Raw genomic sequence first — 14908 nt, 5'->3', positions numbered from 1 at the left:
AAGTTCTCATAATTTTTGAAGAATGTAGGTCTGATATTTCCTCATGATCAAATTCAAGTTATGCCTTTTGGGCAAAGATACAAGAGAAATAATACTGTAGAAGCCCGCCGTGTTGATTTGTTCTGATAGTGGTGATGTTAACTTTTGTCACTTGGTTGAGATGGTAGCTGACAAATTTGCATTTTGTATTTATGATTAAGTAATTACTAAGTATTTTGTGGGGAGACAGTTTGACAATATTTAGATATCCTGTTCTTCGTCAAATGTTCACTCTCCAGTTCTACCATCAACTGATGGTTCTTGCCTGACTCAACTATTACTGTGTAGCTACCAAATTGTGATTTTTTTTCTCCATCCTTTTATGTTTATTAGTTGACATTTACCTATAAGGTACAGCCTTCTCCCCATGTGCTTGATTGCTTATTCATTCATTCATCCACCCATTTGCTCATTCATTCATCCATTCATTTGTTTATATCCCTATGGACATGAATTCCCATTTTACTCAATGAGTTACAATCCATTACTATTTTTACTTATTTTGCTGCTCATATTATTCCAGATCTGGCCAGTGGGAGCCCCTTCAATCTGTCTCCTGTGTCTTTTCAGTATGTCCCCGTTATTCTTTGAGTACTTTCAGAAGGAGATGTTCTGTTAATCTTGTACTTAACCTGCCCTAGTCTTGGAATCAGCCATTTTCTTTAAGGAATACTCGTTCTATTTAATAAAAAATAGTATTTAGAAACCAAGTCTGGACATTCAAGGGCATTATTATTTCTATGTTCTTTCAGGGGTCAGAGCTAGGAAAAAATATATATGTAGGTGTACATGTAATGTTTGTATACACAATCACACACACACACATATACACATGTGCATTCTCAAATACATACTCCAACTCACTCACATATGGTCTCAGCTCACACATTCACACATACATACCCAACTATATTTTGATTTTTAAAAATATATATTAAAAACCACATTTCACACTGATATCTTCAATTCCAATCCAACAACATGGGGTTTATTCTCTCCACTTTCTTCTCCAGCAGTGAGAAACCTGGTTCCTATGAAGCTCAGTATATTCACTTATTTTCTCAGTCCTATTCTGTGTAATCAGTCCTCCCCACAGGGCTTAGCTGAAGTCCTGGACCCAGGCAGGACATGCTGACCCACCTCCCAGCATCTGTACCCTTGGTCTCTGGAAAGAGCAAAGGAGTTCTGAATGAATTTTGATACCTTTATAAGTCTATTTGTATTAGGAGGTGGTTAAGTATATAAATATGTAAATTCAAAGTCCTGTTCCAGTGCTATCTGACTTCATGACCTTGGGTAATATATTGGACCTCTCTAAGTCGTGCTTATCTATAAAACAGGGATAATTATGCTTACTTCATAGGGTTGTTGTGAGCATTAAATGGTAATCTACATGAAATGTTCAATAAGTTCCTGGCACCTGATGAGTATTTTCTCAATGTTATCTTTTATTATTGTATCAGTCAGGGCCCCAGCAGGAAAACAGACAGCACACTTCAATTAGGCTAATCAAGAAAGGCTTACTAAAAGGGACTATTTTTGAAGATGTGGGCAGAGTGGAGAGAAACTAGGAGAGCTGTTGTAATACCCAGGAACAGTAATAGTGGCACTGTTACCATTTCTAGACTTGAAAAGATGAATGGTTAGAAAAAGTGCTGTGGACCAGGCCCCTTTGAGAATAACTGCAGTCAAAGGAGGCATCTATCCTGCTGTGACTAGCAAGAAGGGAATCAGGGTGTAAATGCCTTGATCCCTCTCCGTTCTTCTCATTAACAAACCCAACCAGAGCCAGAGCCCACTGATACATTTCACATAGGTCAGCTCTCCTACAGGGGGAGAGCAGAGGGGAGGGATCAAAACGGCCAAATGGAATCTATTGAGCTCAATTATTCAAATTTTTGGTGGTATATTTTTGTAAAACTGGTAACTGATTCTAATGGAATTCTTGTATTAGTATATCAGACTCCTGTCAATATATTGGTGGTCTCTGGGAAGTCTCAGACATAGTCTCCAGACGAAAGGAAAGCTTAAAAACAAACTTAGCAAAAGTGATCCGGAGAGCTGGTATTCTGAGGATTGCAAACGGCTTGGAGTCTAGGAAGTATGAGGGTGAGATCTGAGCATGTGAAGTCCCAAGTCAGAACAGAGGAAGAAGTACTTTGGATTTGGTGAACTGCTCTCTGCAGAAAGAAACAGGGATGACTCACAGAGCCTCTGTCCCTGGAGACTATTACCAGGTGCCTGGTTAATTAGTTCAAGGGCCAGGCCTCGGCAACCCAGTTGTTTCTGGGGCCAAGTATTCCCTGGGTTAGGCCTTCTGCTTGTGATTGATCAGACCAAGCAGAAAAGTGACCACCTGAAAAGGGGGCTGGAGTGACGGAACTGGAAGTCAGTCATCTGATGAGCTGGAAGGAAAAGATTTGTCCAGATGGTTTTCGGAACCAAAAAAAAGAAAAAAGATGTTGGAAGAAAAAGACAAGAAATTTCATAGTGCTTTAGGCTTAGGTGCATTCTTAACACATCGGTTGACTGAATGTGAGAGAATGAAAAGGAGTGTTGGGAAAAGGAATGCATGTGTCTTACTGAGAGTGAACATAGTTCTCCTTACTTCTCTTGATTTCTCCATGAAGCTGATCTGGTGCTGATGCCAAGACATTTCTGGGACTGCCTGCAAGGGCACAGGCTGGCACACTGACTGACAGCTAGAGCTCTGGAGCAGAGCTGCTCACATTCATGTCTTTGGTCAGCCGCTCCCAACTGAGTGACCCCGGGCTGGGAGGCCCCTGGGAGACCAGTGACCTTCTGAGTCTCTGTCTCTACACTGGGCAAGTGGGGGTGACAGCCTCTAAAGCCAGCTATCAGCTTTGTCATCCATACTTCTTTGTACCCTGTTATAATTCTGTTTGTCAGTCCAGGTGCCCCCTCCGCCCTTCTCTAATCTAGATTACAAGTGCCTTAAGGACTGGCACTCAGGTCTGTGTTGATGAGCACAAAGAGTTTCTGAAGTAAGTTTTAAAGTCCTGTTCTCTTTTCTCTTGGCTCCTTTTCTTCTGGACATTGCTCACTGGTAGGAAGAAGAGGTGGTTGGGTCATGACTGAGGGTGGCTGGTGTCAGGAACCAGAGTGGAGACACCTTTAGCCAGTAGTTTGCTTAAGAAAGAGGTGATGTGGGCTCTTGTATGTGGTATTGCAGAGTATCTATTATAAGTAATACCCATAAATATTAGTTACTCAAGAAGGAACCCTGATCCCCACTCACCTTAAGACTCCCCTGGAAGAGTTTTTTGTAAGAGAAGGACCATGACTCATTCATTCATTCATTCCTCCATTTTTGGTGAAGTATTGTATAACGTAGAAAAGTGCCCATACCATTAGTGTTCAACTTGATGCAGTTTCATAAATTGAACGGACCATGTAACCAGCATCAAGATACAGAACACGAACAGCATCCCAGTCACTGCCCCGATGTCTAACAGCATAGGTTACTTTGCCCCGTTGTTGTCCTTTATGGAAGTGGAAATATACAGCCTGTACTCCTTTTCTGTCTGTTTTTCTTTTCTTTTCCTGCTCAATGTTATGCTTGTGAGATTCACTTTTTGTTGTTGCAGGTAGTGATAGTATTTATTCATTCTTATTGCTGTGTAGAGAAGGAGGTGTGTGAGGTGGGAAGTGGTGATTTTTGCCCCCAGGTAACATTTGGCGATATCTGGAGACCTTTTAGGTTGTCACAGCTCGGTGGGGGGATGGTTGGCGGGCAAGGGATGCTACTGGCATTTCGTGGTAGAGGCCAGGGGGGCCCTCCCTAAAATCCTAGAGTGCCCAGGAAAGCCCCCACACAGGCACATTCAGCCCAAAATGGCATTAGTGCCAAGGCTGAGAAACCCAGCTATTAAGCTGTTGGTGGGTGTTTGGGTCTGTCATGAATATGGCTGCAGTGAATATTGAGCTATATGTTCTTTTATAAACATGTATACAGTTCTGTTGAATAAATACCCGAGACTGGAACTTCTGGGTCATAGGTTAGGCCTGTGCTCAGCTTTAGTACATATTGTCAGTTTTCCAGAGCTGTACCAACATTTGGTATTTTCTGCCTTTTTCTCGTTTATTTTGTATTCTTTTCCTACACCCTCCTCTTATTCAGCTTATGGAGTACTAGATTCCTCAGACATCAGTGTTTGTCAGTAGATAATCCTATCCCACTGTAATGCAGGGTCTTAGCTCCCGCTCCCCACTCAAGAATGCAGGACACGGTGAGGCCAAAAAGGAACACCCACGGAGCCATAGATAGGGGAGTCATACCACTATATTCTTGATGGTGGCTGATCGAGACACAAAAACAAACATCCGACAGTACCCCAAGGAGGAGTCTTCCTGCACCCCCATCTCGTGGGAGGCTGAGCAAGACACAGGAAGTAGGAGCAACACAATCCACAATCTGCTAACGGCACTCCGCAGTCTGCTTCTCTGCCAACCCTCTCTCTCTTGCCAGTGTAGCCACCGCAGTTATATTAGTGGTTAATTGCTAAGCAGCAACAGCTGATGGCCACCCAGCCACAGTGGATGGCCATCTGATTACAGCTGATGGCCATCTAATAACTGAGCCAGCAACTTTCCATGTGAGGCCGAGAACCTGGAAACTGCTCTCCTGGCTCTGTCTCCACACCCACATTTTGTGAAAGACTGGAATTATGCACTGGTGTGCTTGCTGTGAACAGTAAATTAGAGACCACATTTGGGGCAGGACAACTTGGAGCTAGGGTTTCTCCTATTTAAATTACAGCACTAGCATCTTTCTGTATATCCATGTTCTCTCCTTTCTTAGGGGTACAGATTGCTTTTCATAGTAAATTTTACTCCAGAGATCAGATTGTTCACCACTTGAGTTCATGTTTATTAAGCATTTCCGAATTGTACAGTATAGTTAATTCCAAAACATTTGTTGTTTTGTTTTGTTTTACAGTAAATTGTTTAGTCATAGGAAAATAGATCCAGTGGGGTCATTAAGGGGAAAAAAAAACCCAAAGAATTTTGGTCTCTGATCCATTGGTTCTCAAACTTTGGTTCCAGTACCTAGTTAGAAAAGGAAATTATTAAGTTCCACCTGGAATTTACTGACAGCTTGGGGTTGGGGTTCCGCAACCTGTGTTATAACAAACCTTCCTGATGATGAGACATTTGAAAACCTTTGATCTACACTATCGTTATCCTCAAGCCACAAACACCCCTAGTTTGACTGAATACTTTTGAAAACAAATGTCTTGGTGAAACAATTGAGTCATTACTCTTCTGGGGTTAAGCAATTAACTTTCGCCTATAAATTCAGTGGTAAATTTCCTCTTGAAATGCTAATTCTCTGTGACTTATTTTGGGTAATTTATTTTTCATTTTCTAAGCCCCCACATTTCAGGCTCTTCATATTTCTAGTTGCTACATTCATGCTACCAGAAGATGGCCGCATATCTGTGCATGCTTTGACATTTACCTATTTGAATTTGTATATACTGTCTTTTGGAAGTATTGCTTAGCATCTGTTAGCATCAGGAAGTGTTTCCATGGTACCTTTGCTACATCAAAAGAGATGCAGATCACTTCAGCTCGCATGACATTGGTGTGGTCTAGTGTGACCACCTTCTGGACCTGCCCGGAGGCCATTAAAATTCTCTGCATTAAACTTGTTCTCCCTCTCTGAGATGAGAGTTTGAAATAATACTTTGGGTTCTGTGATCTAGACAACAGTTTCTTCTGTTGCTAATTAGTCAAATGGTATAGAAAGTGAAATGATTGGGTCCCAGGAGAAGGTGGCTTTTCCCCAGTAAACCCCACTGGAAGACTCTCAGTTATGGGAGAATTGTTATTTTAGTTAAAGATGTGTTTGGAAATGTCTTCTTTCTTCTTTTCTTTAACGTCGTGATCATTTGAAAAAAAAAAAAAGGCTCCATTTACAAACCATCTAGCCACGCAAAACAGTATTATTTAATTGACTGTCCAAAGTGAATTGGATTGTCACCATTCTCTACTTTCTAGTGAATTCCTCTTAGTGTAAGGGAAAAAAATAAATCCCAATATTTTATAATTAAGAATGAATCCCTGAGTCATTTGACCTACTGCAATAATAAAGCAAACCTCAAAGAAATGACCTTCCAAAGAACGGCCATCAGTGAGCCCAAGAGTTGATAACATCTCACCTCATTTACCTAACCTTTTCTGCCAATATAACTTAGCCTCTCATTGCTACTTCAACAAACTTTATCAGAACCAGTCCTTTAAGTGCCCTTTTGGCTATTATTTAACATTATAGATTTAGTGTTTCTGCTTGAGCCTGTGTCTCCTCAGTTTCTTTCCCAATGAAAGGATAGTAGTAATTAAGAATGGAAAAACAAGTCCCAGAACAATTATGAAAGTAAAATGAAGTTTGAATTAGTACATGCAATTAAACAAAAGTCAGATACATGAGAAGGTGTGTATGGAGTCGAGTGCTGTTGTGGTTCATTTATAGTTAGGTCTCTGGGTAGGCGTATGCTGACAGAGAAGAGAGGAAAAAGCACTCCTCATACGTTAAAATCATACCTCCGGTAACGAAATTGGCTTAAAGAAAAAAATCATGGATTTTTTTTTCACGTGCTATTCTAATATATAAACTAAAACACTGGGTAAACATGGGTTTCAACACTCCTTTTTTCATAGTTAAAAACTGCACTTTCCAAATGTCCAGGTGATTCTGGACCCATTCAACAAGCATTGAACACCGTGTGTGCCAAGCCCTGGTGGAGTTGCGGGGCTGTAATCGGAAGAGGAAGCACAAGTCCCCATTCTGCTAGAGTTCACCTTCTAACCTGACTGGTGCTTTGAGGTCATGGTTCCCTGAATTGAAGGTTTTTATCTGCAGCCATGCCAGAGAAGTTCTAGATTCATAGTTGTTCCTGGGAAGATTTTCAGGCTTTCTTGTTTTGTGTTCTTGCTCTTTCTTATTGTTTCTCCAACTAGAATGCCTTCTCCACGCTCTAAGTGTCTGAATCTAACCACTGGAAGCCCTTTCTAACTATTCAAGCTCCAGGGGAACTTTCTGTCCTCTGAGCTCCCATGATGTTAAGTTTGTTTGGAATGGGTCCTTAGTCTTCCCTGTTTTGTTTGTTATATTTTCAGCTATATGTATTTTGAATCCTAGGGAAGATATAATCTCCTACAGGACAGGAGCCATACTCACACAGCCTGGATTCCGTCACTGCACTTAGTGGATTCACTCCATACATACTGAATTATAGCTCGTTTTAGTTGGAAGGAACCATAGAGAACATCCTTTTTAGAGGTGAAGTAAGTGAGGGCCTAAGATCACATGATCAGTGTCCTTATTTTTGCACCATGCCCTGTGAGTAATAGTGTGGGAGTTCATGGACAACCCTTTGACACCCAAGAAAAAACACATCTTGCATCGTTTCTCCCAGAAATTTGATTAAAAGTTGTGTTGTTTTTTTTTAACATCATTTAATCTATCTGGTCAATCAATCTGGTCAGTTTTTGTTTGTCAAAATAAAAGTTACAGTTGCTGTTTTTCCAGTTGTGGTTAAGAGCTCATTTACCTATGGGCACCTGAAGCCATGAGGGATGTGGACCTCAATCATTCATTCATTCAATTATATATGTGTAATATATATATATATATATATATATATATATATATATATATATATATATGTATATATACACATACAGGTAAATAAATACTATAAATAAGGTAGTGTACAAAGGTCTACATTACAAGGTTTAAGTGATAGAAAAATAAGTCTAGACTTTCCACGGATTCCCAGTCCATTAATTCCTTAGTGACCTTGGGACTTTAAATCCTTCCCCCGTCTTCATTTCTTTATTTAAGAAAAACCTCAACTGATGCAATATTTGATGTTCTGTGGATATCTACAGACCTAAAGCCTTGTTAGAGCCTGGAAATTGTTTCTAGGAAACCTTGTGAATGAAGGCGTAGCTAAGTAGTAGCACCTTTTCCTCATAGTTTAAAAGGCTTTATTTACATCTAATAGTATTATTATTCATGTGTGCATTATGCATACGTGAGCTGATGGGTACTTTCGCACCATGTTTTATTTTGTTCCTGTTCTTCCCCCAGTTGGCACAGGTTGCCTGGGAGCACTGCTCCACCTCAAGTCTTTGGTCGTGCTCCTTGGGTAGCAAGATGAAGGCCAAGTTTTTCAGCACAACATGCAAGGTCTGTTACCACCGTCTGCCACCTTCGTCACAGATTTCCCTTAGCCTGGCAAGCAGCACACTCCCTTCTCTTCCTTCTTCTCTAGGTCTTGCAGCATCAGGCGGGGGCTTCCTTGTCCCTTCACACGGAAAGCCTAGAAGTGCCACGGCGTCAGGCATTCTTTTCCCTCTTTGATTAGGTCTTTATTTCATTGAGGTTCTGAGTCTTCCATCATTTCAAAGAAAGGATACCCTCTTCATTTTGGAGCTGTGTTCTAGACAGCTTCACAACTGGGAAAATTCATAAATAATGTACAAAAATTAAGACTTCTGAATGGAATGAAAAGAAAGCTTTAAGGTAGCCCTAGGGGAGAATCAACATGTCTAGCCAGAATAATTGGCTAGTTTGGGAGTAATTGCCTACAAAGTGAGTAACAAGTCACGGTTGTTAGGCCTGCAAGAACCAACGCTGTCCTTGCCTGCAGTCAGAGGTGGGTTGGGAAGGCCAAGCTGTTCAGTCTTCGTAGCAAAAAACATGCGGTGTGTGTTCCAGCTAAGCAGGCTGTATGCCTATGAGGAAGGGAAGATATAACAGGGGACAGCCTGCCTCTAGTGCAACAAACAATTTTCCTTTTTTAAAGTTCTCCTATAGGGATTTCTTAAAAACAAAACCTGAAGGTGGAGAAAGTTGGCCCAAGAACAGCCACTAGGGCAGAGAGGAAAAAACAGCTATATTTTCAGTACACAAGCAATGCCATTTGTATTAATGGGTTGAATACAGAAGTATTATGGAAGTTCCTAATTTGGCTAGTATCTGTATTTCTTATACAGTAACATTATTAATACATGTCCTATTAATTACACTAAGCCTGTGTAAATTGGAACCCCTGTGTTATTAGCGAGTTGGAAATAATCATATAAACAGCCTCTGTTGGCCTAATTATGTATCTGTACACTAAACATTTTGTCAAACTGTAAATATTTTAATATTCATTCAAGCAAAAAGGCATTGCCAAATTCGATACTGAAACTACCCTGTTGTTTTGAAACAGAATATATAATAACCTAACATTTGAAGGTATTACCTGGAAAAAAAAAGAAGCTTGGTAATGAACTTTCCATGATCATTTTCTTTGCTGTACTCCCCGGAAACACCAAGAACGAGACTGATCTGCTTTATCTATGTAATGGCTGCATTTTCTTTTTCCACTTTGCCAACAAATCCAAAGGTGGGTTCTACATAGAGTTTATTTCTGATGGGTCTTGAAGAATGAGGAGAATTTTGTAAGGGAGAGAGGAAAATAATATCCAACCTGTAATAATGGACAACGGGAACAATGCAAACGAGAAGAATGAAAACCTGAAGTGCGCTCAGGAAGCTGTACGCCATTTGGGTGGAATGGGCTGCCTAGAATCACAGCAGGTAGCCCTGCTTTGCCTACCTGTGCTGAAAGCAAGGAGTCAGCACACCTGTATTGTTCTAGTCCATTAATAACAGGGTAGAGACTGTTCAAAAGGAAGGAGAGAGAACATTATTTCTTCATGGGGTGAAGTGGGGCTCATTCTCCCGTGTGAGTTAATTGCCATAGGGTGGAGTGTTAAGTTCAGATAGATAGTGGAGAGACATGGGAAGGCATTCAGTACTTGGTATATTTTAAATAAAATATGTTAATCTATTAAAAAGGAGCTGGTGGAAAAGTGAAAAGTTGAAGAAGAGAATCTTCTAAGTGGAAGAGCTTAGTATTCCTTAGTCAAAACAGTATGATTTATAAATAGGGGAAAACGACATTTATTTCCTGGGTGGTTGATAAGCTTAACTGGGCAGGTATAAAGCACCTCCCTGAGTATTAGATGATGTTCTTTGGGTGGTTAAGACCTGAATGTTCCCAAGATCTCCTAATCTAAACATCATTTATGGCCAGGGTTCAAATTCTTTGCAGTGAAACCTTAAGGTCTCATCTAAATCCGGGGATATAGCAAGGAACTTGTTCCTGTGACTCCAATATTCTATGACAGGCCCCACAGTGGATGCTGGAAATGAGAGGAGAGGGGCTGCCACCTAATCTCAAAGTCACAAGACCAGGATCGCTGCCATTTCAGATCCCCTAGGACTGGAACTCCTGCAACCTCTTGTTTTAGAACAGGGTAGGGTGGGGCAGCAAAGCTTCACAAAGGAGCCAGGTTCATTTTACTAGTCACTTCAGTCATTTCTTTTCATTAAAGCAGCATATTTGAGAGTAAAGCTATGTTATAGCCAGTGGATTGTACTGGAAGAGTCGAGGGACCAGGCTGTGGATCACTGCCATGATGACGAGAGGGAGTGAGTGTCACAGCCTGTCGGATGACTGGCAGGAAATGCTTGTCTGCCAGAACACATTATTTCAACTTTGGCTTTCACTGTACAAATTCCCTGAGTGACAATAACAAGGAGGGGGCGTGGTGTGGCGGGAAGCATGGGGCATGAAAGAAAAGAGATGGGAGAAACTAAATCTGCAGGGGAAACGCAGTTACCAGAGTTTAAGTGAAACAGCTCGCAGATGCAAGCAGGGAGGCAGAGGGAGGGATAAAGGCTGGGCTTAAGCAACCTGCTACTGGGATTTAGACAAAGGAGGGTTGAGAGAGGCAGAGAACAAGGCGGGATCAGTTGCTAATATCAGCATGGGGACAGAGCCAGCAGCTGGACTCTCCGCATGAAACAGAATAAATTCACAGCGTCTCCTTCAGGGTAGGAATGGCTGGAGCATGTACCAAAATAAGAATTCAGAGAAAAAAGTAAGTTTGGGAAAGGACTCACGGATTTTCACGGTCTTTGAAATCTCGCTCCTCTTCGAGGCATGTCTTCATCGATGCGTTACCTCTTTATAGTTTCTGTCTCTTGTGTAATCATTTTTATCGTGTTCTGTGTGTTCAGTTTTGGGGGTGAGCAAAGCTTCCAGAGGCTGAATAATTCAGACGCTTTGATGCTGACTCAAGTTTGCACATCCTTTATCAAAGGCAAAACACCTTTCCTGTGGAGAAACAAACTAATGATATATGAGAAGTCTTCTTGCAAAGAATACCTGACCCAAAGCCACTATATCATGTCCCCCTTATCTAAAGAAGAAGTTGAATTTCCTTTGGCGTATATAATGGTCATCCATCACAATTTCGATACATTTGCAAGGCTCTTCAGGGCAATTTACATGCCCCAGAATGTCTACTGCGTGCATGTGGATGAAAAAGCAACAGTTGAATTTAAAGAGGCAGTGGAGCAATTACTGAGCTGCTTCCCAAATGCATTTCTGGCTTCCAAGATGGAGCCAGTTGTCTACGGTGGGATTTCCAGGCTCCAGGCCGACCTGAACTGCATCAAAGATCTTGTGGCCTCGGAGATCCCATGGAAGTACGTCATCAACACCTGTGGGCAAGATTTCCCCCTGAAAACCAACAAGGAAATAGTTCATTACCTGAAAGGATTTAAAGGGAAAAACATTACCCCAGGGGTGCTGCCTCCAGCTCATGCAATAGGTCGGACCAAATACGTCCATCGTGAGCACCTGGGCAAAGAGCTGTCCTACGTGATCAAAACCACAGCTCTGAAGCCGCCTCCTCCCCACAATCTCACCATTTACTTTGGCTCTGCCTATGTGGCTCTATCAAGAGAGTTTGCCAAGTTTGTTCTCCAGGACCCACGGGCTGTTGATTTGCTCCAGTGGTCCAAAGACACCTTCAGTCCTGATGAACATTTCTGGGTGACGCTCAACAGGATCCCAGGTATGTGAGATCCCTTATTTCACAGGATGACCATGTGCCATACTTGAAAGGGCTTTTTGAGAGCCTGCTCCTTTTTATGTGAAGTAGAAGATGAAAACTGAAATATGTAGTTTTCACCCTAATCCTTTCTAAACGCAGAATGATGTTTTCTATGTGATACTGTGATTTCCAGCACAGCCATACAGTACCTTTCAGTGGTATTGCTTTGTAGTTCATCATGTTCTTTTCATTTATCATCATATTAAATCTTACCCACAATAGATATTATTGTCTCAATTCCCACTGGAGTTCCTTCTTTCCCCTAAATTTGTCAAACTTGCTCCTACCCCAGGGCCTTTGCATTGTCCATTCTCCTGCCTACCTTCAGAGGCTCCTTCTTATCAGCCAGATGTCGTCTCAGCTGACCACCCCACCCAGTTTTCCTTTCAAAGAGGTTACATTCACTTGGAATTATCAAATTAACTTATTTGCATGGGTTTGTTCTTGGCCATCTCTGCATTAGCACAATGAAGTTGGGTCATTTTCTGTGTTGTTAACTGATGTACGTACCTTCAATGCTCAGAACACATAGTAAATGCTCAATAAATATATGTTAGGTGCGTGAATGAACGGATGAATGAATGAATGGCAAAGCATAGGGCTTTACTATGGCACCACAGCAGTCTCCCTGACTCAGTGAGCTAAGAAATATTTGGACTCATGCATATACCATATCATAGGTGTAGAATTTTATATATATGTGTATATATGTGTATATATATATGTATATATACACATATATACTCACAGGTATTTTTTTACTTCAGATAAATAATGAGATTCTAGGAGATACTCCGTTCTTTTTCATCAAAACGTTTCTACCTTTACTAATGGAGCAGCTCTATTATTTTAAAACTATATAAAACACGATAGGATTTCTTCTGAAGGAAATACAGGCTTTGGACTCAATGAAAAATACAAAATGGATCTCTGATGAACTGGACGGCATTATTATAGCAAGAGAAAAGCAATCATTGTTCTGGTTGTTGGGGGACTGCCAAGTTGGAAACACTGGTAGGTGCTCTCAGGCTGCAGGGCAGGGCCTGCTGGGCGATAAACACACCAGCTTTCTCTGGAAAATATTGTGTTTGGGCTCTGAATCCCAGGGTTACTGGCCTGAGGAACAGGACTGGCTCCTGTCCTGTGCACTCTCTCTTTCCTGACTTTCCTCTCCCCACGACCACCATTTTTTCACTTTTTGTCTATTATTTCCATCACTGGCTTCTCATTTGTGAGTCTTAGGTACTTAGAGGCTGATTTTCATAGTTAAATATTTATTTCCTCCCTCTTTTCACTATTCCCTTAAGATTTGTAAATGTTTGGGTCTAGCCATGTGGTTCCTTAAATATTGTATTGAGACAAAGATATTTTCATAATTTATCAAAAGCTTGGATTGTTGGTTTAAAAAAAAAAGAAAAACCTGGGTTTTGGTTAGTGTTAAGTGTCTGTGGTTACTTTGAAAAAAGGACTGTCAGTCTCATCAATGTCAAATCAGTGTAAGAAAATCAAGGAAAAAACAAACCTTCAGCCGCCCTCTTTTTTTCCTTACCCTCCTTCTCCTTTCCAGACTTAGTCAAATAGACAAGGTGGGAGACTGAGAATGGTACTTAGATCAGTGCAGGAGAGAAAACCATTTTTGCTATAGGTTTGCAGTGTGGCACACTGGCTTCTGCCCTGTCATAGCAACAGTATGACCCCATGTAAATCACGTAATCTCTTGAAACCTCAAATCTTCTAGCCACAAAATGAGGGCACAGGTAGGAAGACCCTTTTCATTCCTACACATGCTTTTCTTTGCAGAAGACATAATGCCCAGAAGCACATAAATACCCAGCACATGACTACCTGGAATTTATAGAATGGTGGAAATGCTGGTGAGTCTGGACTCCGAGATGCCAATTAGTTCTGGCGAATGCATTCCATTTCCCTTGTAAGAAACTGGAGGTGAGCGCTCTGCCAAGAGAGCATCTCTCCTGGGAGGCAGGTGAGCACGGCCTGGCCATGTCAGTGGGCTGTCAGGTCTGATTCCGGAAGGCAAGCTTTTCAGGATAACGTGACATTTCCTGGGGCTTTGCCTCTTAACTTTCTTAGACTTTGGAGGCCGTCCTGGTTCAGGGAGACAGCAGCATCAGGATATCCTGCTTATAGGTGGGGCTTTCCGGTATTACAAGTGAGTTAAAGAAAATAAATCATCAAACACGCTAGCCCCAGTGTTGACTCTCTCATCTTCAAAGCAATGTAAAATCAAGGGAGTCCAGTGGTTCTACACTTGAGCATTCTCTGTGACTTAAGATTTGGTGTGTGAATCTGCTTCTTTATTACCAGACACACTTTAACTAGATCAGCTCTTCTATTTTCAACACCATGTTTTAAGGGGAAAGGTTCTTCAGTAAATATAGCATAAACATTTTTTTTTTTTTTTTTGCAAATAGGCAAGGCTAGTGTGTGCCATACCTTCCTTCCTCAAACCTTCCTTCTCTCTTTCTCCTAAATATCCTAAAGTGTTTTTGTTAGAAAGACCCTGCGTCGGCATATCAGGTTCCCCCAACATCCACAAGAGTAATATGACCAAAGCAATGATTAGAACCCTATGATGAGATACCAGAGAACAAAGTGAAAATAGCTTAAAATTGGTGGGACTCCATAGAAAGTATATTTATAGAGCTAGCACTAAATCACATGTCTTCACAATTTTTTTTTAAATGTCTTTCTATTAAGGAAATGACTTCTCTCTTGGTTTTCTACCCTTAGGCTTTTTCCATACTGCATTCAAAAAAGAAATGGAGGGGCCAGAAGGAGTCCCTTGGGGGCCCCAGTCTCATATCCTTTTTCAGGGGAGGCCAGACAGAGTGGCTGTCATTCCATCCTCTGTGGCTTTTTT

General features: G+C 41.3%; 2 protein-coding genes across 3 annotated transcripts in view; both read left to right on the top strand.

Moving 5' to 3' along the window:
* The window catches only part of GCNT2 (glucosaminyl (N-acetyl) transferase 2 (I blood group)), an 85188-nt gene that overhangs the window by 19212 nt on the left and 51068 nt on the right, over window positions 1–14908 (top strand). The window lies entirely within an intron of this gene.
* On the top strand, window positions 9749–11996 carry LOC148755754 (N-acetyllactosaminide beta-1,6-N-acetylglucosaminyl-transferase-like). The gene has a single exon (XM_088791384.1). It carries the CDS (start codon window positions 11070–11072, stop codon window positions 11994–11996), a length of 927 nt encoding a protein of 308 aa, XP_088647510.1. The 5' UTR covers window positions 9749–11069.

Source organism: Rhinolophus sinicus, chromosome 14, assembly GCF_057876585.1.
Source record: "Rhinolophus sinicus isolate RSI-liver-muscle chromosome 14, RSI-T2T, whole genome shotgun sequence".
In the NCBI taxonomy this organism is placed as follows: domain Eukaryota; kingdom Metazoa; phylum Chordata; class Mammalia; order Chiroptera; family Rhinolophidae; genus Rhinolophus; species Rhinolophus sinicus.
This window is presented reverse-complemented; position numbering and strand designations above follow the sequence as displayed.